General features: G+C 36.0%; 1 protein-coding gene across 2 annotated transcripts in view; it reads left to right on the forward strand.

Annotated features, from left to right (window-relative positions):
* The window catches only part of samd4a (sterile alpha motif domain containing 4A), an 80,441-nt gene extending 68,615 nt beyond the window's left edge, over window positions 1–11,826 (forward strand). For both annotated transcript variants that reach the window (XM_009292907.5, XM_009292908.5), the window contains exons 12-13: window positions 2,966–3,049; window positions 9,096–11,826. In XM_009292907.5, coding sequence (XP_009291182.1) covers window positions 2,966–3,049; window positions 9,096–9,124 — 113 coding nt within the window. In that variant the 3' untranslated portion in view covers window positions 9,125–11,826. The remainder of the gene's footprint in view (window positions 1–2,965; window positions 3,050–9,095) is intronic.
* Window positions 11,827–24,473: the final 12,647 nt, after the last annotated feature.

The raw sequence follows: 24,473 nt of genomic DNA on the forward strand, positions 1-24,473 counted from the left end.
GGGCCTACAAGAAATTATGCCCAGGGGCCTCTGAATTCTTAATCTGGGCCTGATGCATGTACAGTTGAAGTCAAAATAATTAGCCTTTTGTGAAATTAAATATATATATATATATATATATATATATATATATATATATATATATATATATATATATATATACACACACATACATACATACATACATACATACATACATATATATATATAGATGTTTATTTTAAATTTAATATATAGTGATGTTTATTTCTTTTATCTTTGCCATGAGGACAGTAGATAATATTTTACTATTTCATTTGCAAGATACTAGTAATCAGCTTGAGGTGCAATGTAAAGATTAATTAGGTTAACTAGGCAAGTTCTACAAATCTAAAGGAGGCTAATAATATTGACCTTTAAAAAATTATAAACAATATTATATAATAAATAATTAAAAACTGCTTGTATTTTAGATAAACTAAAAGAAATTAGACTTTTTCCAAGATAAAAAATATATATTAAATACAGTGAAAATTCCTTTGGTCTGTTAAACATCACTTGGGAAATATAAAAAAAAATCATATGAGGGCTAATAATTTTCACTTCAACTGTATGTACATGAATATAAAAACTGTATTTCTGTAATTAAAATATATTCATAAGTGGTCCGACTCCGAAACTGAAATGCATTCCCCTATTTAAAGCACTGTTGTTCTTTACACATGGCCTCATCCTCCTGAGTGTTTTGTGTGCTCCACTGACACACATTTACACTGAGAGCAGACAGATGTTCCTCTCTCTCAGTCTGTGGCTCCACTCTGACTGCAGCTCAAACTCACTTCCTTCAGTTCTCATGCATTTACACAAATACTCCAGCCCTTCTGAAGGAGGGAGAGAGGCTGTGTGCGTGTGCGTTGGGTTGCAATGACTTTCTTTGTGTCTGCAACTTAACTCTTTCTTATTTCGTTACTTATGAATGAATTCATATTAACACCTTGATTAATTCAAAATCATCAAAGACAGAGTGCTGTGACAGAGGCTTCAGGGGCCTTATGGGATTTGCTGGGTATAAATAGCAGGTTGTGTGTTGTGTCCAGCCAGAGTGGTTGCCTAACTCAGCTCTTCCTTCCCACAAGGGATTTTCAAAGGTCTGTTTGCTGTTGACTCAGCTAAAGACGAGCAGTGCTGCTGGAGCAGAATCCACCCCAACGAAACCGAATCAACTCTTTTAGATCTCACTGTAGCCCACTGTACTACTGAGGCAACTAGAAACACAATCGGTACACAAACAGTTCAGTGCAATTTGCAAGCATAATGGCATTGAGTTTTAAAAATTGAGCTCAGAGTTTGGAGCCATTCATCAGTTCTGGCAGGATTGAAGTTTGAAATGCATCCTTCTTTTTCTTGCAAGTGATAGTCTAAAAACAGATCAAATCCATAATTATTAAGTCTTTTGATTCATAATTAAAAGGTTTAAACCTGAAAAGGGGTGATCTGACTTTTATTGTGCTTTTGAGCAAAAAACTGAAAAAGGATATTTTACTCAAAAATGAAAATTTACTCATTATTTACTCAGTGGTTCAAAACGTTTATGAGTTTCTGTCAATCTCAAAAGAAGATAGTTTGTAGAATGTTGGAAACTTATAGTAGGAAAAAATACTAAATAAGATAATGGTTACAGGTTTCCAGCATTCTTCAAAATATCTTCTTTTGTGTTCAACAGGAAGAAAGAAATTGTTTGGAACAAGTGAAGGGTGAGTAAATTACAGAATTTTCAGTTTTGGTGAACATATGAACAATTATGATATGAAAAATAACTTTATATTTAGAAGCCAAAATCCAATATATAGGCAATTTTTTTTCTGACCCTGATTACAAAAGCCATTGTGAACAAAAGAAATGGTGTAATTTACTGGCTTTCACCACAACGACAATATATGTATCCATAATTTTCATTTACATAATTCTAAAGGTTACGAATCTTTGAGAGTATATGTTAGACAACCTTATATATTCATATTTGAGGCTGGAAGAGCATCTGCTGCGTAAAACATAAGCTGGATAAGTTGACGGTTCATTCCACTGTGGCTACCCCTGATGAATAAATGGACTAAGCAGAAGGGAAATGAATGAATGAATGAATGTAAACATGTGGAATGAATGTATTTGTGTATATACGCAATTACGCATATATACAGTTGAAGTCAGAATTATTAGCCCCCCTGTTTATTTTTTGCCCAATGTCTGTTTAACGGAGAGTTTTCTTCAACACATTTCTAAACATAATAGTTTTAATAACTCATCTCTAATCACTGATTTATTTTATCTTTGCCATGATGACAGTAAATAATATTTGACTAGATATTTTTCAAGACACTTCTGTACTGCTTAAAGTGACACTTAAAGGCTTAACTAGGTGGATTGGGTTAACTAGGCAGGATGGGGTAATTAGGCAAATTAATGTATAACGATGGTTTGTTCTGTAGACTATCGAAAAAAAAAATAGCTTAAAGGGGCTAATAGTTTTGACCTTAAAATAATTTTTAAACAATTAAAAACTGCTTGCATTCTAGCCGAAATAAAACAAATAAGACTTTCTCCAAAAGAAAAAATATTATCAGACACACTTTTAAAATGTCCTTGCTCTGTTAAACATTATTTTGGAAATGTTTGAAAAAGAAAATAAAATTCAAATGGGGGCTAACAATTCTGACTTCAACTGTATATATATATATAATTCTGACTTCAACTGTATATATATATATATTTTTATTATTATTATTATTATTTTTTTCATTATCATTTTTTTACATAATTTGTTTTGTTCCCACTGATTATATGTTCCTAAAAAAGAAAAAGAAAAAAAAAACAGTTGTGAACAAACAACACTGTGAGATGTTCTGTTTCTACTAACCACTTTCTTGCTGTGTCCTGCTGACTGTTTTATGCTTTGTTATATTTGTTAAAGTTGTTTGTCATTTTGCAGATCTGCAGGTGCCTGTGAATGAGCCAGACATCAATAACCGCTTAGAGTCTCTGTGTCTCAGCATGACCGAACACGCTCTGGGAGGTACGTGTCCACTACTTACTCAGTATTGTTTTAAAAATACTGAACTTAAAGGAGTTGTTCACCGCTGAAAAACAAATGGGCATTAAGTTGGAGTAGGTTGGAACAAGGGCTGCACAACTCTGGCAAAAATCAGAATCATGATTTTTTTTTTTTTTTTTTTTTTTTAAATCAAGATCACGATTTTCTCACGATTCTGTAGATGCAAAATAAAGGTTAATACGAGTAGGGTATTATTGTTAATTCTCAAATATATGGTAAAACAGCAATAATAATATTAGGCCTATGTGTAGGTCTACTGTTGGAACGGTGGACTTATAGATTGCGCTTGTCGTCTCAGTAGTAAATAAACAGCTCACGTCTCATTTCGCAGAAGCAAATGCATCATTGCATGAAGACAGAATTGACATTTTTAGGTGAATTATACCTTATAAATACAATATGTGACACTTTTACATCATTTGGAGGTGTCCATGTTGCTGAGCAACATACATAAAACAATCTGAAGACTTGTGTGACTGCCTTTATGCTTCTTCTGAACCTGAAAATAATTGGCTGAATCGTAGAGATGCTGAATTAAGATGGTGTCGGGGGGTCGAATCGAGATGGCAATCTTTTTTTGATTAATCATGCAGTCCTAGTTGGGACAGTTACAAAACACTAAATCAACAGTGCATCCACAATTGTTTAAACTGCTTTTTTAATGTAGGACATATACAAATCTATCAGACACACACAGACTTCACAGATTCATTGATGGTCCCTTAACCAGAAAAGCTTCTTTTTATTACTCTTTATACTAAATGCTGTGAAACTCTTTATTATTAATAGTGGTTTTTGTTTTTTTATGAATTTATAAACTGTGTTGGGCACGTTTCTTTAAAAGAGTAATTAATTACAGTTACTAGTTACCTCTCACAAATAGTAACTGAATTAGTAACCAAAAGTTACATCATTATGAAAGTAACTACTTACCAGGGAAAGTAACTGTTGCGTTACTTTAAAAAATCTAATTTGTCAAATGACAATAAAATAAATATGAAATATTGTACACTAATCTAAACTATTTTAATGTTGTTGTGGGACAATGTGAGAGCCAACAGCAGCATGTCCTCAACTATATATCTAAATAAATAAATTGAATTGAATTGAATATATATCTAGGTATGATTTTGGTAAATTCTGTCTGAGTAATATGTGTTTGCGGTGGAGAAAAATGTTTTATTTGCTTTGACGTCGTGGCAAGTCTCTACCTTTGGTAGCAGAGCTCACGTTAACACCTGCGTAGCCACTAAGTTTGTGATGGTATGTGACGACGTGAGGTGCTTCATTGGATTAGAATTACTTGTCACCAATGCAGAGAGACTCTTGTTTTCCTGGGCATAAGTTGCACAACACATTAACATTCTTGTCTTTCACCTCAACGAAAAGCAGAAGTTATAGTTCCAGTTTGCAAACGCTACCTTTCAACTTGTTGGATTTTCCATCGTTCTGACTCCTGGTCTTTGGTGTGGTGTCTCCCACTGACTGTGCGAGTGCTTGTGTGTGAACACCCACACTACTCTGCCTCTGATTAGCAAATGATGGAACCATCTAAGCCAATCATCACATTCTCAGTTACACCACGCTCACAGACACACCAATCATCATCACTGGTTGGTTTTGTGTCCTGCCCCTGAGAAAGAGATGGCTATAAGAGACGCTGCTCGCATGAAAACCGCTTCAGTGATCTCAATTATAGTAACATGCATTTTATTGTCAGTAACGGTAACAGCGTTGTAATGGGAAACAGTAATTCATTTGATTACTCGTTACTAAAAAATTATCAGTTATGTAATGTAATGTGTATTTATATAGCGCATTTATTGTCTATGGCCATACAAACAAAGCGCTTCACAATTATAAGGGGGGTCTCTCCACACCACCATGAGTTAGTAACGCCGTTTGTTTATAGCGCTGTTATTCCCATCACTGGTTATAAAATCTATTTTGTCTTGCTGCAAAACCAACTGTGCTTTGGGAATAGAAAGATCCATCACTAGTTATTTGAATCTATTTTGATGTCTGAATCTGCATTTGTTTGTTTGTCTGTTTGATCAATGAGGATATTTTTATTCTTGAATAATGTTTGTGTACTAGTCCATGCGACAAAAGCTTCCGATTTAACCCCCAATCCATGAGAACGGAATTTGAGGAAATGGTTTGCATCTTCTGCTGACTGTAGCAGATTTACGAAAGCCCACAGGAAAACCTCAGGATCATCCCCTCTGGCACTCATTTAAAAGGTCAAAAACCCTTCTGAAGTCCTTTTTTTTTCCTTTGAATAAGTTTTTTTTCCATCTCCACAACATTTAAATAGACTTTTTGAGGTATAATCTTCATACCGTGCATCAGACACAACAGTCTTCAAAAGGCAAAAGATATTGTGACTATCAGCTCCAGACAGGAAGGAGCATTACTTTGTATCCGCATGTCGCAGGATCAATGCAGTAAACATTCCCGTGTGAAGTGGAGGTTTTCTTTGTATAAAGAGTGTGTTTTTTCTCTCCGGGCTGACACACAGAGGCTTTCAGTGCTCAGAACTGGACAAGCACAGCTTTGTGTAGAGCGAGTGCAGGAAGACAGATAGACAGCAGCAAGGCAGGCAGACAGGCTGGATGAGGGAGACGGGCAGAAGCAGTGGGCAGCTCTGCTCTGCGGTGAGCTCAGGAATGCCTCAATCCGCTCCACTTGCTTGCTCCACAGCTGCCAACAGAGCTGTAGTGTTCTTGTGGCGGTGAAACCCCGAGACTCAGGACCTCCAGCTCCTCTGGTCAGCAGGTCGCCCTCATTACGCAGGAGCTGACTGTTTGCTCTGTCAAATGCATGCTTGGGAAGCCCAAGTCATTTCAAATGAACCAGAAGCAAAAAAAATAAATAAATAAAACAGTCATTTGAGTCATTCAGAGCTGCTTACCAGAAGTCCTGTCTGTGCTTGATGACGTTCCAGAAGATGAGCAAATTGGTTTAGTAAGTCAGAAAGTTGCACTATACCATTTAAAAGAGTCAGTCAATTTTTACTTGTATTCAGTTAGGATGCATTAGTGGTGTATAGTGAGTTATACTACTGAGTTAGTTACTCTACAGTTTATTTCTGTTATGCTTTTTACACTTTCAAATTTCTTTGGTGCGTAATGTTGATCACTCCAAAAATATTTTTGCTGTTTGTTCCAACTGCTTATATAAAATGAGCTGAAACAACACAGGGGGGACAACATAATTGTTTTATGTTCAATTCACTTAAGTTCGTAAAAACAAATAAGCTAACTTAATTCCTTTATGTTGTCTCATCACAAATCATTTGTGTAAAATCCAACATTTTTTACAGTGATGTTTTGCATGGACACAAGTTATTTCTGTATAAGCAAGTAGTGCTTCTGAAGTACATCAAACTAGCAGATCATACGCTTCACCTCAAGGGGGCAGAACCTGTTTGAAATGACTTTGATAGTTTACACCTGTGGTCTGAAACTCACACCCCTGCAGAATTCTGAAGTCTAAAAAGATTGTCATGCATTTTTTTGTATTTGTTATCCTACAATTTCATCATGCGCAGAAACCTTCCATAAGAAATCATAAAACAATACAAAATGGAATGTCACGCAGTGATCTTTGGATTCTTCCTTCTTCAAAAAAAGAAAGAATAAATATTGTGTTTATTGAATTTAATTGGTCCTGAACATTTAAGATTATTATGTTATTTATGAAATTGTCAAAACACCTCTTAAAACGCTTGCTACATATGTAAAAACAAAAAACAAAACAAAAAAAGATCAAACCTGAAAACCTCAAATTCTTCAAGGACAGCTGAAAGTTTTGAAGAGTGTTTAAAAGTGATTGACACAACATAAGATTTTTTTTTTTATGTGAAGATTTTACACAAAAATGTTGGACTTCCAATGAGCTTTACTCCAACAGTTATAACTGTAATCTCCAAATAACCCTCAAGGACTGAAGAACCTATTGGGGAGATTATTCAAAGTTTTTGTGGTGGCGGACTAACCGGGGAACATGCTGTAAAGGACCACCTTTTTCTGGATAGGGTGCAGGGAGCAGATTTTATACTTATTTATACTTCTATTTCCCAGAGATGGGTTGCAGGCACAAGGGCATTTGCTGTGTAAAACATATGCTGGATAAGTTGGCGGCTACCCCAAATTAATACAGGGACTAAGCGGAAAAGAAAATGAATGATCAATATATATATATAGTTAACCTAATTAACCTAGTTAACCCTTTAAATTTCACTTTAAGCTGTATAGAAGTGTCTTGAAAAATATCTAGTCAAATATTATTCACTGTCATCATGGCAAAGATAAAATAAATCAGTTATTAGAAATGAGTTATCAAAATTATTATGTTTAGAAATGTGTTGAAAAAAATCTCTCCGTTAAACAGACATTGAGGAAAAAATAAAAAGGGGGCTAATAATTCAGAGGGGCTAATAGTTCTATTTTTAGGGGTTTTCACCTTTATTGGTATAGGACAGTGGAGATTTTACAGACAGGAAAGTGTGGGGAGCTGAGATAGGGAAGGATCGACAAAGGACCTCGAAACGGGAATCAAACTCTGGTCAGCGTGAGCACTTCAGTGCTGTGTGTCGATGCACTAATCACAAGGCTATCGGCGCCATATTTTGTTTCCAAAAGGGTCAGTATTTACAGTAGCATATAATAAATTACTGTTACACTAACTTTGTGTACACATTCTGGGGACTCCTGAGACATACAGTATGATACCTTTTAAAAAATACTTAATTCAGCATCAGCTTTTTCAAAATTAAGCTACTGTTTAAGCGTTTAGGGCTAATATATAATAAGAAATATATATATATATCTTTTTAGTGGTGTAAATTTCACAGTTCGGATCACACTACAGTTCTTGAGTCACGGATCGGACCATTTTTTGGATCATCAAAAAAGGGAGGAGACAAAGTCATTTGCTTTCCATTTATACAAAAAAATAGCTCCAAAAACTATTGGTTTTAACAAACAGAACTTAGAACCTGTAATCTTAATACAAATTTAAATTAAGAAAGAACCAGCAAAAAGGAAATGTTCAATATGAAAAATGATCTTTGCTACTGTTGCTGATAGTGCTAAATATAGAAACCTAACATCTTACAACATATTTATTTTCAATTAATGATTCAACAATTCACACAAACTTCATGTTTGATTATGGGTGGATCATTTTTAAAACCTTTTTAGTGACATAATTTTGATGGTTGTTTGTCGCCACCTATTGGTTATGCAATGTAATTGCTACAACATTCACCAGCGTTAAGTTCCATTAAACACTGAATTTAATCTTTACCATAAACATCAGTGTTAATATCTGAACTATAAACTGTTCTCCCAGTACTTCTGTGTTGTTTAATTGTTTGTAACAAACTAAAAAAGTGTGAAAAATAATCACTCTCCATCAAAGGCAGATTTAAATGCAGTGCTTTGAAGGATTAATAAACATATGCAAATCACCATCATTTATTATTCATGTTGCATGGGTTTGATTTGAGATCACAATCTTTTAATGTTTAATTGTGCCGCTTTACACTGAATGCATTATTGCAAGTTAAACAAACAGTGACAGAAAACACCATTACTTAATAACCCAAGAAAGCGTTTAAGCCCACCACAACTTTTTCGTCATCATTATATTTTTAAGGAAGCCAAAATGCTTTCACACACATGATTCGAATGACTCAGGAGGTGATCTCTCTGCAATTTCTATATATGTTGGAATAACCTACAAGTTCAAAAAAGGTATTAATCCCCGATCATGTGCATCCTGAACAGTGGGTTGTGATCCCATCAGCTGTGTGATCCGTTACACCCCTACTTTTTATAAATACTAAAAAGTAAGGACACTCTGAGGTATTTTTTATACTAAATTGTATAAGGTATATTATTGGTTAGTACATTTTAAATGACTACTTCTTTTCAGTTAGTTTACATTGTGCTTTATTTTTGGGTGTGGTCACTAACTCTGATGCCACTTTTCTCCACAGATGGTGTTGATCGAACTTCAACCATCTGAGAGAAGGAAAGCTGGCACACTGGGGAGACACAGGCATGCCTGACAGAAGAGGAGAACGGTCATCAGAAGGTCACAAGCCCCTCTGTTTATAACCTCCTCCCCTCTCCACCTGCTCACCAATAGCCAATAGGAGAGATGGGGAGGGGTGTGGCCAACACAGTGCCAATCACCATTTACTGAAGGCTTAACACAAGCGAGTTCTGTCATCATGACTACTTCAGCGTGTTTACATTCGAGTTTGGGAGAAAATCATCTTCTTCAGCGCTTCTTTAGAAGAGGTCTAGTGTTGACAGGCCATTAGAGAAGGTCCGCAATGCAAAGGAGACAAATCAAAGCAGTTAGGTGGCTGTCTGGAACGTCATGAAATCCAAAAACACACCAGCAGACCAAACCAGATCGAGATATGTAGTTACAGATTAGATATCTGTGCCACTGAGCAGATGCGAAAATAGTTTGTTTACACATAATACTGTCAAGAAAATCCGAACAGTTTTTCAGGTGCGATTTGTTGTGGACGGTGTACAGCTTTAGATTCCTAAAAGGCTTCGTAGTTTACAGTTGTGTGTTCATATTTACCGTTTCGTTGTTCTAGTTTTCTATCGTGCCAGCAGGAAAGCTGATTTACAACACTACAAAGGCAGTCAGAGCTACGGATGGTACTCGGCAGTGTGAGTGGAGATGGGAAAGGAAGTGATGTCAGTGGAAGGGTCTACTGAGGGAGCAGAGAGGAATGTTGTATGTGGATACTGACGTAAGGAACTGAGGTCGAAGGACAACAGGAGGTCAGAGTAATGGAGGAGTGGAGAAATGCCAGCAAATGCAAGTAGATGGAAACGTTGAGAGAGAAGAGCAGGTGAACTTGAAGGTCAGTGATGAAGGTCCAGGCAGAATATATATGTATATTCAAATATATTTGATTTATTTAGATATTGCATTGAAAATAACATAATTCTGTTTAAAAAATGCAATATACAGTATATATAAGGTTTAAATTGATCTTAATATAATGTATAAATATATAATAAGATCAAAGAAGTTACAATATAGTATATTTGAATATACATATGGTAAGGTTTGGGAGATAAAAAGATTTCTTCAGATACTGTAGGACTTTGCAGGGTTTTCTGCATATTATGTGAGGGCTTGGAGATATATTCAGTGTTTTGTGGAAATGTTTTTAATGAATAGAACTTTTCATCTGTAAATGCACCGCTGTTGGGGTGATTGTTTATTGATTTTGGGAATATCATCGGCGCGGTGTGGATGATTTCTGTTATTTGGGATATCTCATGTGTGGTACACTTCTAGAACCAGGATGTAGACTGGCGGCGAAACAAGGGGAGATCCTAAATATTTATGAGGAGAAAACGCTAATGCACCAGTTATTAGTACAGAGCGCCACCTTGTGGTGAAACTGTGCAATAGTTACCATTAAATGTCTTTTTTTTTAACAGTATTGTCTTAATATCAGCCATTAGTTAATCATGCCAGGTATATAAAGTAGAAAGTTTACAATAAGAAATGAGCTTTTAGTTTTGGACTCAACAAGTGAAGATCTAATTTTCTGCATGGGAAGGGTCTGAAAGAGTTTCTTTGCTTTAAATTGTTTTAATCTGGGGTGTAAAGCCCCTTTATGAGGGTGAATGTTAATCTTATTTAGAGTTGTTTTTCCTATAATAACTTTGCTTTTCCTGCCCTTGGTGCTGTGAAATATTGCTGAAACCATCAAAAGTGAATTTGCAATAATGTGCAATAGACTCTCATCAGCAAAAACTGTGTGAATCATATGGCGGACGGGGAACTGGGGGTCTCGGAGGAGGAACTGGACTAACAAACTCCCCCCAAGGTCCCCCATTGCAGGACTGTTGTACCCTGTAGTCCTAATGTAAAGGGATGTGCCAGCCTGCAACTTTGATGTACCTTCCCACACCTCAAGTGTTTTACACTTTTTGGCTCATCCAAAGAAACCAGTCTTGATTTAACGGACAGTAAAGAGGCACTTTCACATCCGCTGAGTGGCGAACGATGCGGTTAAATCTGCCTTAAAGAGAAAGAATGTTGACTATGCAGTGTGTCGGCTTCATAAGCAAGTTGGTGCCTCCAAATTAGTGCTTTTAAAGTGCATGAAATGCTTTAAACGGCAGTGTTGTTTTAAAGCATGTTAGCAAACCATCATGTGGCATCCCGTGCATCTTGTTTATAAAGGTGCATTTGTTTGTGTGTAATAAGCCACTCGTCACTGCCATTTAAAAACAGTTAGCAGATTCAAATGATTATTTATTCTTTTCTATTATTGATGCAGAGGTTATTCTATTCATTAGATGTATTATTTAAAATACCTTGTGTATTAACATTTGCTATGGCTGGTAACCATAAGTACATCTCAGATAACAACCTAGTTATGTTTTGTTTGGATGTTTTGTTTTCCCAATTTGCATTTTTGTTATCTCAAAATACATACCTGATAGTCAAAAGACATATCAGTTTTTTTTAATGTTGCTGTTTATCATTTCTCTTTCTTGTGAGTATCTATAAAAGCTTATATTTTGCTACCTGCCCCTGATTGTGTATTTTAAGGAAATGTTTTTTTATATGGTCACACAGAGCCAGTTTTACTCTTTCTTTCTTGTTGTTATTTTGATGCTGTTTTTCACCTCAGCTGTTACAGTGTTTGTTTGCTAAATACATTCAGTGTTGAGTCATTGTGTTGGTCTTTACAGAGAGTTCTGTCCACACATTAATAGACAGTGGAGTATGACACGAATTTAAGTGTTCATATCATAGACTAAAAAAAGATGAGCAATGTTTTTCCAGTTCCTTCCGCTGTACAAAATTGAAGCCAAAATGTCTCATCTATAGCTGTAGTCATCTTGCACTTATGAAATCATTTGAAGCCAGTAGTAATAATGAGCTGGTATCAAATTCCCTCCCCAAACACCCACATATCCAATCACAAGCACAGAATCATGAAGCCACACCCCATATCTAGAGCATCAGCTAGCTGACTAACACTTGAACATATATCAGGGCGATAAGAACTTACTAAAATATCCAAAAGGAAACCATAATTTTTTAAGTCTAATTTGAAGTTTTAATTAGTATTTATTTATGTGGACAGGGGTGTAGGGTCTGTCTGTGGACTGAAAGACACAGATGTAACATGAAGGCTGTACATCAATTATTAACTTGTATAGCTACCACAACCCTAAACCCAACCATCACAGTTATTAACGTCTGCACCTTCCCCAACAACTAACCCAACCATCACAGTTATAAACGTCTACACCTACCCCAACCCTTAACCCAACCATCACAGTTATTAACGTCTGCACCTTCCCCAACAACTAACCCAACCATCACAGTTATAAACGTGTACACCTACCCCAACCCTTAACCCAACCATCACAGTTATTAACGTCTACACCTACCCCAACACTTAACCCAACCATCACAGTTATAAACGTCCACACCTACCCCAACCCTTAACCCAACCATCACAGTTATTAATGTCTACACCTACCCCAACCCTTAACCCAACCATCACAGTTATTAATGTCTACACCTACCCCAACCCTTAACCCAACCGTTACAGTTATTAACATCCACACCTTCCCCAACCCTTAACCCAACCATCACAGTTATTAATGTCTACACCTACCCCAACCCTTAACCCAACCATCACAGTTATTAATGTCTACACCTACCCCAACCCTTAACCCAACCGTTACAGTTATTAACATCCACACCTTCCCCAACCCTTAAACCAAATATCACAGTTATTAATGTCTACACCTTCTCCAACCCTTAACCCAACCATCACAGTTATTAATGTCTACACCTTCTCCAACCCTTAACCCAACCATCACAGTTATTAATGTCTACACCTTCTCCAACCCTTAACCCAACTATCACAGTTATTAATGTCTACACCTTCTCCAACCCTTAACCCAACCATCACAGTTATTAATGTCTACACCTTTTCCAACCCTTAACCCAACCATCACAGTTATTAATGTCTACACCTTTTCCAACCCTTAACCCAACCAGCACAGTTATTATTGTCTACACCTTCTCCAACCCTTAACCCAACCAGCACAGTTATTAACGTCTATACCTTCCCCAACCCTTAACCCAACCATCACAGTTATTAACCTCTATTTATACCCCAACCCTAAACCCAACCATCATTGTTATTAGGGTCTACACCTTCCCCAAGCCTAAACCCAACAAATCACAGTTATTAATGTCTACACTTTCCCCAACCATCATCGATATTAACGTCTAAACCTTCCACAACCCTAAACCCAACCATCACAGTTATTAACGTCTACACCTACCCCAACCCTTAACCCAACCATCACAGTTATAAAAGTCCACAACTAACCCAACCCTTAACCCAACCATCACAGTTATTAACATCCACACCTTCCCAAATCCTAAACCCAACCATCACAGTTATAAACGTCTACACCTTCTCCAACCCTTAATCCAACCGTTACAGTTATTAACATCCACACCTTCCCAAATCCTAAACCCAACCATCACAGTTATTAATGTCTACACCTTCTCCAACCCTTAACCCAACCATCACAGTTATTAATGTCTACACCTTCTCCAACCCTTAACCCAACCATCACAGTTATTAATGTCTACACCTTCTCCAACCCTTAACCCAACCATCACAGTTATTAACGTCTACGCCTTCCCCAACCCTTAACCCAACCATCACAGTTATTAACCTCTATTTATACCCCAACCCTAAACCCAACCATCACAGTTATTAATGTCTACAACTTCCCTAACCCTTAACCCAACCATCACAGTTATTAATGTCTACACCTTCTCCAACCCTTAACCCAACCATCACAGTTATTAACGTCTACGCCTTCCCCAACCCTTAACCCAACCATCACAGTTATTAACCTCTATTTATACCCCAACCCTAAACCCAACCATCACAGTTATTAATGTCTACACCTTCCCTAACCCTTAACTTAACCATCACAGTTATTAATGTCTACACCTTCTCCAACCCTTAACCCAACCATCACAGTTATTAACCTCTATTTATACCACAACCCTAAACCCAACCATCACAATTATTAACATACAGCCGTGAGTTGCAGAGGGTGACGCCGAGTAGGCTAACTGTCATGATAAAACAGATGAAGAAGTCAGTAAGTGGAGCTGCATGGTGGAGTTGCTGAATGAATGAATATACAGTAATATATCTAAATAATTGGTTGTGGATAAGTTTGGAGAAAACTCATGAAAACATGGTGGAAATGTTCTCTGGAAAGTATTTCCGCCATCTTGCCAAGAACATCTCGCGTGGTTCGGTGGGGTCTCAATAACTGCAAGTTACGCCTCTAACTTACTACAAGTTACACCCCTTCATGTTATGCCCCTGTCTTGCAATCCGCAGAGATACACTTGGGATAGGGCAGGGTTTTCATATGTACTGCAGCCAGCCACTGGGGGGCGACAGAAATGTTTTGGCTTCACTTTTAAGCACGTGTGAGGCACACTCGGATCAAATGTTGTTCCCACAGCGACCTCAAAGCAAATTCGTTATCTGTCAGTATATAAAGAAGCTTATAGTGGTATTAAGTTGCGTTTTGGTCAATCCGATCACAAGTAAACAGCAATAATTACAGGTGTAAATGAAGTCTAAAACTTTGACCTCCCTGAAGTAGTCGAAAAACACATTTGACTGATTGCTTTAGTAATGATAATGCTCATCTTTTCTAATGCGTTCACACAGTCAGAATGACCACCTTCTGTCTAGACAGGATTTGGACACAAACCCACAGCATTAGATATTGTTTTCAGTATTTTTTTCATTCATATGTAAATTAATTCATTTATTTTCTTTTCGGCTTAGTCCCGCTATTAATCAGGGGTCGCCACAGCGGAATGACTTATGCAGCATATGTTTTACGCAGTGGATGCCCTTCCAGCTGCAACCCATCACTGGAAAACATTCACACACACTTTCCTTACTGCCAATTCAGCTTTTTCAATTCACCTATAGCGCATGTCTAGGCCCACACGGAATCTGCGCGCGCAGAATTCCGCAGATTTTCCACAGATTTTCCGCAGATTTCTGCAGATTTTTAGTCCATTATAAATTCTGTTTATTTACTTGTGTAAATGTGTAAATCTGAATTTATTCAGTTATTATTCAGTCATTTGTTACTTTTTATTTAATATATTAAGGTTTTAGTTATGATACTCCGCTGGATATTCCCAAAATATATCCACAGAAATTTGCAGATTTTTACCAAAATTCTCCGCAGAAATAGCAAAAAACGTCCGCAGATTCCGTCTGGCCCTGCGTATGTCTTTGGACTTGTGGGGGAAACCGGAGCACCTGGAGGAAACCCAGGCGAACACGGGGAGAACATGCAAGCTCCACACAGAAATGCCAACTGGCGTAGCAGAGGCTCGAACCAGCAACTTTCTTACTGTGAGGCGATCGTGCTACCCACTGCGCCACCGTGACACCGCAAATATAAATTGTATGAGCAATTTTGCAACCCTAGAAAGGCTCATACATACACTCATAGACTCAGAAATCAAAGTGGACATAAGAGATAAGCTGTAAATGTTTATCGGTGATCCGATTGACCAAAACACATTAACAAAGTATAAACTGGACTTAAGAGGTTTTGACGGCAGTCAAAAATCTCCAGATGCTGTAACAGTGTTAACACTTGCTAACTTGCTATTCCGAATAAAGTGAAACTATAGCTTTGATAAAGCCTTCATAAGATTGTTTTGTAGTTCTGCCCATTAGCATACCATATCTGATGCTGATGGATTTTATTTTTTTACTTCATCTTTACTTTGATTTATTGTCTTGCATCTATCCTGAAGGTCTTTCCGTGCTTTTTCATTGTTTATTACGTTTGCATTTTGTTTTTAAGAGCCGATGTCCTGTATTGACTGCAGGCTGACGTACATATACGTATATATAAAATATATATATTTTAAAAGAATCTTATGTTTATGAAATAACAAAAACCAAATTAAAAAGCTCGAAAAATACCAACAAAAACCAATAAAAAAAGAGGATGTAATTTATATTTTAGAAATGCATGCAAGAGGCTGGGAAGTCATATTTAGAATAAGAAATGGCAGTGCCTTTTTTGTATTCACACATTTACCCCAAATGTAAATGGTTTTATATGGCTCTAAACTACAGTATAGAGATAAGCAGAGACGCATTGATGGTCGAAACTTCAAATCGTACAAAGTCCAAACGACGATGAGGCTCGGAAAAGGAGCGTGCTGGGAGTTCATGGGAATCTGTATGCTTTAGGTACTTCAGTGCTGTTATGAAGTCATGAATTATAACTGTCTGTACAACACGCAGATTGTATATATTTGTTTGTTTGTATGTGTGTGTGTGTGTGTGTGTGTGACTGTGTATCCAGGTGAAAAACCGGATTGTCTTGTAACGTACTTTTATTTTACATAAACCACAGATGAGGCCTTTTGTTACCTGTGAGGCGTCATTTAGTTTTAAACATCTTTACTGAAATAAACAGCACTTCCGACTGTAAAAAGAGGGATTTCTGTAATACCCCTCCTTCTGGTTTGTGGCCTTTTGTGTGTGTGTGAATTGTTTGTGTATGCGTGTGTCGCCAACTGAATGTGTTTTAGTCTATTTCATTGGGTCTGTGTTCAATGCTTGACATCTATGTAATAACCACAGACGAAAAGTATTAAAGAGTAACTTTTGAAAAAAGACTTACTGTGCTTCCCTGATTTCATCAATGGTTTGAAGGAACATTTGGCAATGTGACCGCATGAGTCTGAGTGGAATTTATGGCCTCCTCTCGGCCTCAGCCAATCAAACAGCTGAATGCAGCATTTTAATGTAAGGGGCGGGGCTTTCCGTGTTGAAAAAAAAGAATGCTGAGTCATTTTGTAGGCATGCTCAGTGCTTCATCAACTCTATCCTTAGAGGCCCGATGCTCGTGGTGGTAAATATGACTATTTTAAATGTTAAACAATGTAAGGAGCATTCAATATTTGACATTATTTTTGCATATATTTGCCAACACATATTCTAAATTGTCATTAAGGCAAAGATTAATACAGATAATGAGTCCCACTCCCACGTTTCATAAATATTTTCACTAGCATGATGAGCAATACTTTTACATCATTTATTAGTTTGCTTATTATAAAAATCCAAAGTAATGCTTCTTATTATTAGTTTGTGCGTTAATATGAACTAATGAATGAAAAATAGATTTTTTATTAGCTAACATTTACAAAGATGGATAAGTATTGCTCATTGTCAGTAAATGCATTAACGAACATTAAGAGAACCTTGTTAAAAATGACCAAACGTATATAATATTTGAATCACGATACGTAATGTAATCACGAAACTTCATGCAAAAATACTAAATTACATATAAGATATGTTTTAACATAAATTGTACAATTTATAGCAATAATATATATATATATATTAGGGGTGTCAAAATTAATCGTTTCTTCGGTGCACCGCGATGCAGACGCGGACAATTCAGTATCGGTTCAGTAATAATCATATCCGGTTATTACTGACGTCATGGCGATCGCGAGTATTTACAATGCTCTAACCACTTAAAACTCATAAACTGTGCACAATTTCAGTGTGTGTTTGCTGGATCAGTCTTTCACTGACATACAACAAAAGCCCCTATTTCAAAGAGATCGAGAGAATGAAAGTCCTCCATTTCTCTCTCTCTTCTCTCGCTCTCTCTCACACACACACACACACACACATATATGTATATATATATATATATATATATATATATATATATATATATATATATATATATATATATATATAAACATTATAATATCAAAAAGTTTCATCAGTAATGTGATTTACACTCACTGGCCACTTTATTTGGTACACCTCACTAGTGCCGTGTTGGATCCCCTATTGGCTTCAGAACTACCTAATCCTTCATGACATAGATTCAACATGGTACTGGAAATATTCCTCAGAGATTGTAGTCCACATTGACATGATTGACGTATGAGTAAAGTGAACTTATTGTCATGTTCAAGAAACCAGAGATGATTCACGCTTTATGACATGGCGCAATGTTCTGCTGTAAGTAGCCATCAGAAGATGGGTACACTGTTCATAAAGGAATGGACATGGTCAGCAACTACACTCAGGTTGGCTGTGGCATTGACATCGTACTCAATTGGTACTAAAGGGCTCAAAGTGTGCCAAGAAAATATCCCCCACACCATTACACCACCATCATCAGTAGCCTGAACTGTTAGTACAAGGCATGTTGTTGACCTAATTCTGACCCTACCATCTGAATGTTGCAGCAATGACTCATCAGACCAGGCAACGTTTTCCAAATCTTATAGTTCAATTTTGGTGAGCCTGTGCGAATTGTAGCCTCAGTTTCCTGATCTTAGCAGACAGTAGCTGTACCCGGTGTGGTCTTCTGCTGCTGTAGCCCATCTGCCTCAAGGTTGGACGTGTTATGCATTCAGAGATGCTCTTCTGCATACCTCGGTTGTTACGAGAGATTATTTGAGTTACTGTTGCTTTCTATCAGCTGGAACCAGTCTGGTCATTCTCCTCTGACCTCTGGCATCAACAAAGCATTTGCGCCCACAGAACTGCAGCTTATTGGATATTTTCTCTTTTTTGGACCCTTCTCTGTAAACCCTAGAGATGGTTGTGCATGAAAATCCCAGTAGATCACCAGTTTCTGAAATACTCAGACCAGCCCATCTGGCACCAACAACCATGCCACATTCAAAGTCACTTAAATCGCCTTTCTTCCTCATTCTGATGCTCGGTTTGAACTGCAGCAGATTGTCTTGACCATGTCTACATGCCTAAATGCATTCAGTTGCTGCCATGTGATTGGCTGATTAAATATTTGCGTTAACAAGCAGTTGGACAGGTGTACCTAACAAAGTGGCCGGTGAGTGTATTTAGAATAATGTCTACCTATTTCAGGGCAAAGTTTCTTATATTCTTCACTTTCTAACAAACTCCCACAATAAAAAAAAAACAACAAGCCATAATATCTTAGATAAGATTTATTGAAAATGATGAACATCAATAGTAAAGTACATCTGAAAGGCTGTCTGAGTCTTCCATTTGAAGAAGGCCACATGAATAACACTACAGCTCTCAATATCAAGAGCTCATTTTCTTCACTGACATTAAACATCGCAGATACTGTCTCCATCTGAACTCATCGATCACTCCCAGAAGGTTTCATCATAAAAACAAACCATACACAGGCAAAACAGTAAACAATGTCCCACGATGATGATACATATGTTGATAGCTTTAATTCCAAGCACATGGTACAGGTAAACATGCGTCAGAGTAAATGTACAAAATATGGTCTGCAAAGACTCTTAAAAGATCTTCTGAGTTGCTTTACATCCTTTTTTATTGTATATTTTAATTAGAAAGATCACATTTAGTTTTCTTCATACCGTTAGAACTTCATGAATCCCACAATGTGCAAAATTAGATAGTGTGTGTTGACCTCGACTGCGCCTTCACCTTTGGTCTTTTTTTTTCAACAAACAAAACACAACCGTCAGAGTGTAAACAACATCGATGGGCACAATAACACACACACACATAGATACAGAGAGACTGGACATTTAAAGGCTGGAGCTGGTCATCACTTTACATAGTAATAGTAATAATCTAACACTTCAGACTTGACAGACACTAAATAAGTCAAATACTCAAACAAACCAACACTTAAAGAGACAGTTCACCCTGAAATGACATTTCAAGAGTTCACACTTAGCTGATGATTGGTAATAAGCTAGTTTGGCATGCTGTCCCGGGAGAGAGCCCTGAGCTCATGAGATCCTCGAGCCCGGGGCTCCCTCCCGTTGCAGGGCGAGAGGGGAGTTTGAGCTCAGGTAGATCTCGATCCTCTCGATTTTATATATATATATATATATATATATATATATATATATATATATATATATATATATATATATATATATATATATTTTTTTTTTTTTTTTTTTATAATTTTTTTTTATGAAATTGCCTTTCTTTGTCAAATAAAAGTATTAGCAGGGTTGCCCAAACGTTTTTATATGAAGGGCCAAAAACCAAATATCATTGAGAGCTGTGGGCTGAAGGTAAATATACCAAACTATATTACATTAAAGTTGCCATCGGTCAATTTCCTAATATTTCAAATTAAATAAAACAAAAATTACTTTAAATCTTAAAAACTAATGCAGTATACATTTTAAAATGAGAACTTAAAAACAAACCATCACATTTATAACACAGCGGAGTTCAATACTGAATACAATGCTCAGCAGAATCTGCCTTGGACTTGATTTACTCACCAAATTCTCTGCATTGTCGGGTGACAGTATGTACATTTAAACACAATCTGATTCATTTACAGCATTTCATTTAAACATTTAATTTCAGTTAGCTTTTTAACTATAAAACAAACAAACAAAGGGTTGCATTTCATTTAAATTGACAATCTCTAAACCATTCCATCATACTCCGTCTCTTCTCAGATGTGATGGTGGGCTAAATCAAAGGTTACCATGGGCAAACTTTTGTCCTCGTTTGGGCATCTCTGGTTAAAAGGGTTCATAGTTTTAAGAATCATTTGTATATTTTGAGGGATGAAAACGAAAACAATGGTTCCAACATATTGCCTGTATTACATTTTTAATTTCTTTGGCTTCCGAGAATAAAAAAAAGAGCCAAATATTGATGAATAATGGTATGATAGCTGTTTTAACATTACATTATGATTGAATTGCCTCATATTACAGTTATGAAATAGTTTTATAGCATGCAGGAAATGTTCATGGGCTAATAGCATGATTACATTGAAATGGTCTATAAATCATATTTGATCTACATTGTCACCATGATCACAACACAAATTGTTCACAAACTTCTGGAACATTTCTTTTGTTATATAAGACAGTTTTATATTAAATATATATTTATTTTTTTATATTGATTATATAGTGCTATATAAAAAAAAAATTGTAAGCAAAGATTTAGTATTAGTAAGACCTTATAGTACCTTATTTCTTTCCAATATTGATTTATTTATTTATTTTTAAGAGGTTAAAATAAATTAATTAGTAAATCTGAAATAAAATCTGAAATCTGAAATACAGATTTCCTTATTTTGTTTTCTGTATTTTTTTTAGGGTTTAAGACTTAAAGGTTTAAATGAAATGTATTCAGCAAAAAGCGGAAATACTTTATTTTGATGGTTCCTATTTTGTATTGCACACTACATGCCAATTTCTTCTCATTTAAGTTAGTAAATGGTCTGCTTAATATCTGCTGATATGCTCCTTCAACAGACATTTAGCTGACTATAAGAAACTTTGCAAACACATCAACTTACACTAACCCTAAGCCCAACCTAACAGTCTACTTATAATCTATTAAGAAATTAGTTGACATGTAGATGCAATTTAACTTAATTACAACAAAATTCGTTAATGGGACCATCAAAATAAAGTGATACCCAAAAAGCTTGTCTAATTAAATAAAACGTGTATATATAATTGAACATTACACAATAACGTTTACACAATTTTACAACTTGCACTGTTGCTTTTTACATTTATTTGAGCATTTTCTGTTCTTATTCTGTTTCATTCCTGTTAAAACACTGAAGAACAACTATGATTATTTCTGCAAGTTTAATCATTATATTTGTATTTTATTTTTCTTAACAATAGAAATATGTCATTTTTTGGTCAATTTATTAAAGATAAACAAACTTTTTTTTTTTTTTTTTTTTGAATGGCTGACAAAGTCACTTGAGTTTCTGTTTCGCACATATGATGGTTTTTCTCACAAAATCAACCAATGCAATAGACTAACATATTAATTAAAAGCATCATGGCTTCATATCTATTATATATAATTGTTTCATTTTTACATAAATGTAGTTTTTACATTGAATGATGCTGGAACATTATTATACCGTTATGTTGACGTTTCTAAAACACTTAAACCACATCCTATACTCTGTATTTAAAATGTCACATTACGTTTAATGCATATTATTTAAAAAAAAAGTGTTATTTTGTTAATTTACTTACAATTTCTGATTGAAAATTATTATTCATTCACCATTTTATTTGTCTAAAACCAACAAATGCTTTCATTTTTTCCCCCACTGTGTTACTTAGTGTATGGCAGGTTTTATAAAGTTAAATCAAACATGTTTGGGTCAGTAAATGTAGACAAAAGCTTCATTTTTGAGTGAACTGTATCTTTAAAAACATGAACATTTGTACTAATGCACTGGACGCATAAATATAAAACAGCATAGCCATAATACATTTTTATCACATAGTAAAACAACGACAAAACAAAGCCTATCTGGGACGATACACTTACAAAAAAAAGAGAGGCTATTGTAATGTTGTTTTGATTATGTACCATTATAATACCATAATGAAGTACCCTATAAATGACCAGGTATATTTGGAATGTTTTAGTACCATGGTTATTTTATCAACCATAATACCTTAACAGTATTACTTGTTTTGTATGTTAACAGTGAAATCGAGTATTGAGAATGACACAAAGCTCCCAGAAGATGAGCCTGAAAATAAAGCCCCATAATCAAGCTTTTTGATTGTGTTTAATTGAGCAAATAACCGGAAAGAGACGTAAACACATTTAGTCTTGGTGGTTTTGGTGCTTCTCAGTTTTAGCGAGTTCAAATTGTGCTAAAATCGAAGACATCCTTTAAAAACACAACGACTGCATGTAACAGTAATCGCCACGGTCCCATATATAGTGGCTCCCACTGCTCTACTGACTCAACACACACTCACACATGTTGGTATTGATGGTTTACATGGACTCTCCATAGGCGTAATGTATTTTGTACTCTGAAAACAGCTTATTATATGGCCCTACACCTAAACCCAACCCTCACAGGAAGCTTGTGGCAAAATGTAAATGTCAAAAGATCTTGTAAAATGGGTTTTGAATTAAGAGGACACCAGGCATGTTCTTGTAAAACAATCTTAGTAGAGTACAACTAAGTCATTTCCATGTCATTGTAAACCACCAAAACCAGTACACAGGCACACAATTATTTATATGGTTTATAAGGACTCTTCTTGGCGTAACATATTTTATACTGTAAAAACAGCTTATTATATTGCCCTACCCCTAAACCCAACCCTTAAAGGAAGCATGTGGCATAATTTGAATGTCAAAAGACCTTGTAAAATGGGTTTTGAATTATAAGGACACCAGGCATGTTCTTGTAAAACAATCTTAGTAGAGTACAAGTCATTTACATGTCATAATACAAAAAACTGTATTTGTAAACCACCAAAACCAGTACACAGACACGCACTTATTTATATGGTTTATGAGGACTCTTCATAGGTGTAATGTAGTTTATACTTTAAAAACAAATTCTTATATGGCCCTACATCCAACCCTCCCAGGAAACACGTGGCATAATTTGAATGTCAAAAGACCTTGTAAACTATCATTTTTAAGTGTTTTGAATTACAAGGATACCAGGCATGTCCTCGTAAACCACCTTAGTAGAGTACAACTAAGTCATTTCCATATCATTATACAAAAAAGGTCCTTATAAACCACCAAAACCAGTACAGACACACACTTATTTATATGGTTTATGAGGACTCTTCATAGGCATGGTGTATTTTATACTGTAAAAACCCTCACAGGAAATATGTGGCATAATTTTAATGTCAAATGACCTTGTGAAGTATAATTTAAGCATTTTGAATTAAAAGGACACAGTAATGTCCTTGTAAACCATCTTAATAGAGTATGAGTAATTGCCATGTCATTATACAAAATACTGTCCTTGTGAACTACCAAAACCAGTAGACATAAACACACTTGTATATATGGTTTACAAAGACTCTCTATAGGCGTAATGTCATTTATTCTGCAAAAGCTGCTTATTATATGGCCCTACCATACCCCTTCCCCTAAACTCAACTCTCGTAACAAACATGGCAATTTTCTTTTCACATCAAAACACCCCATTAAGTATGATTTTTGAGTGTTTTGAATTAAAGACATGTACTCGTAAACCGTATAACTAGGTCATACTTGTTATAATACAATTTGGTCCTCATAAACCACATAAACTGATAAGCACACACACACAGATGATACAGAGGAGACGTGTTACCCAAATAAGCTCTATGTTACACAGCAGCAAAGCCTCGACCGCAGGCGGAATCACAGAATATAAGTCCTGGAGTCCAGGGAGGCGCTGGAGAGCAGGGTTGGTCAGAGTGTTTTGGCAGTGGA

Source organism: Danio rerio, chromosome 17 (genome assembly GCF_049306965.1).
Source record: "Danio rerio strain Tuebingen ecotype United States chromosome 17, GRCz12tu, whole genome shotgun sequence".
Classification (NCBI taxonomy): domain Eukaryota; kingdom Metazoa; phylum Chordata; class Actinopteri; order Cypriniformes; family Danionidae; genus Danio; species Danio rerio.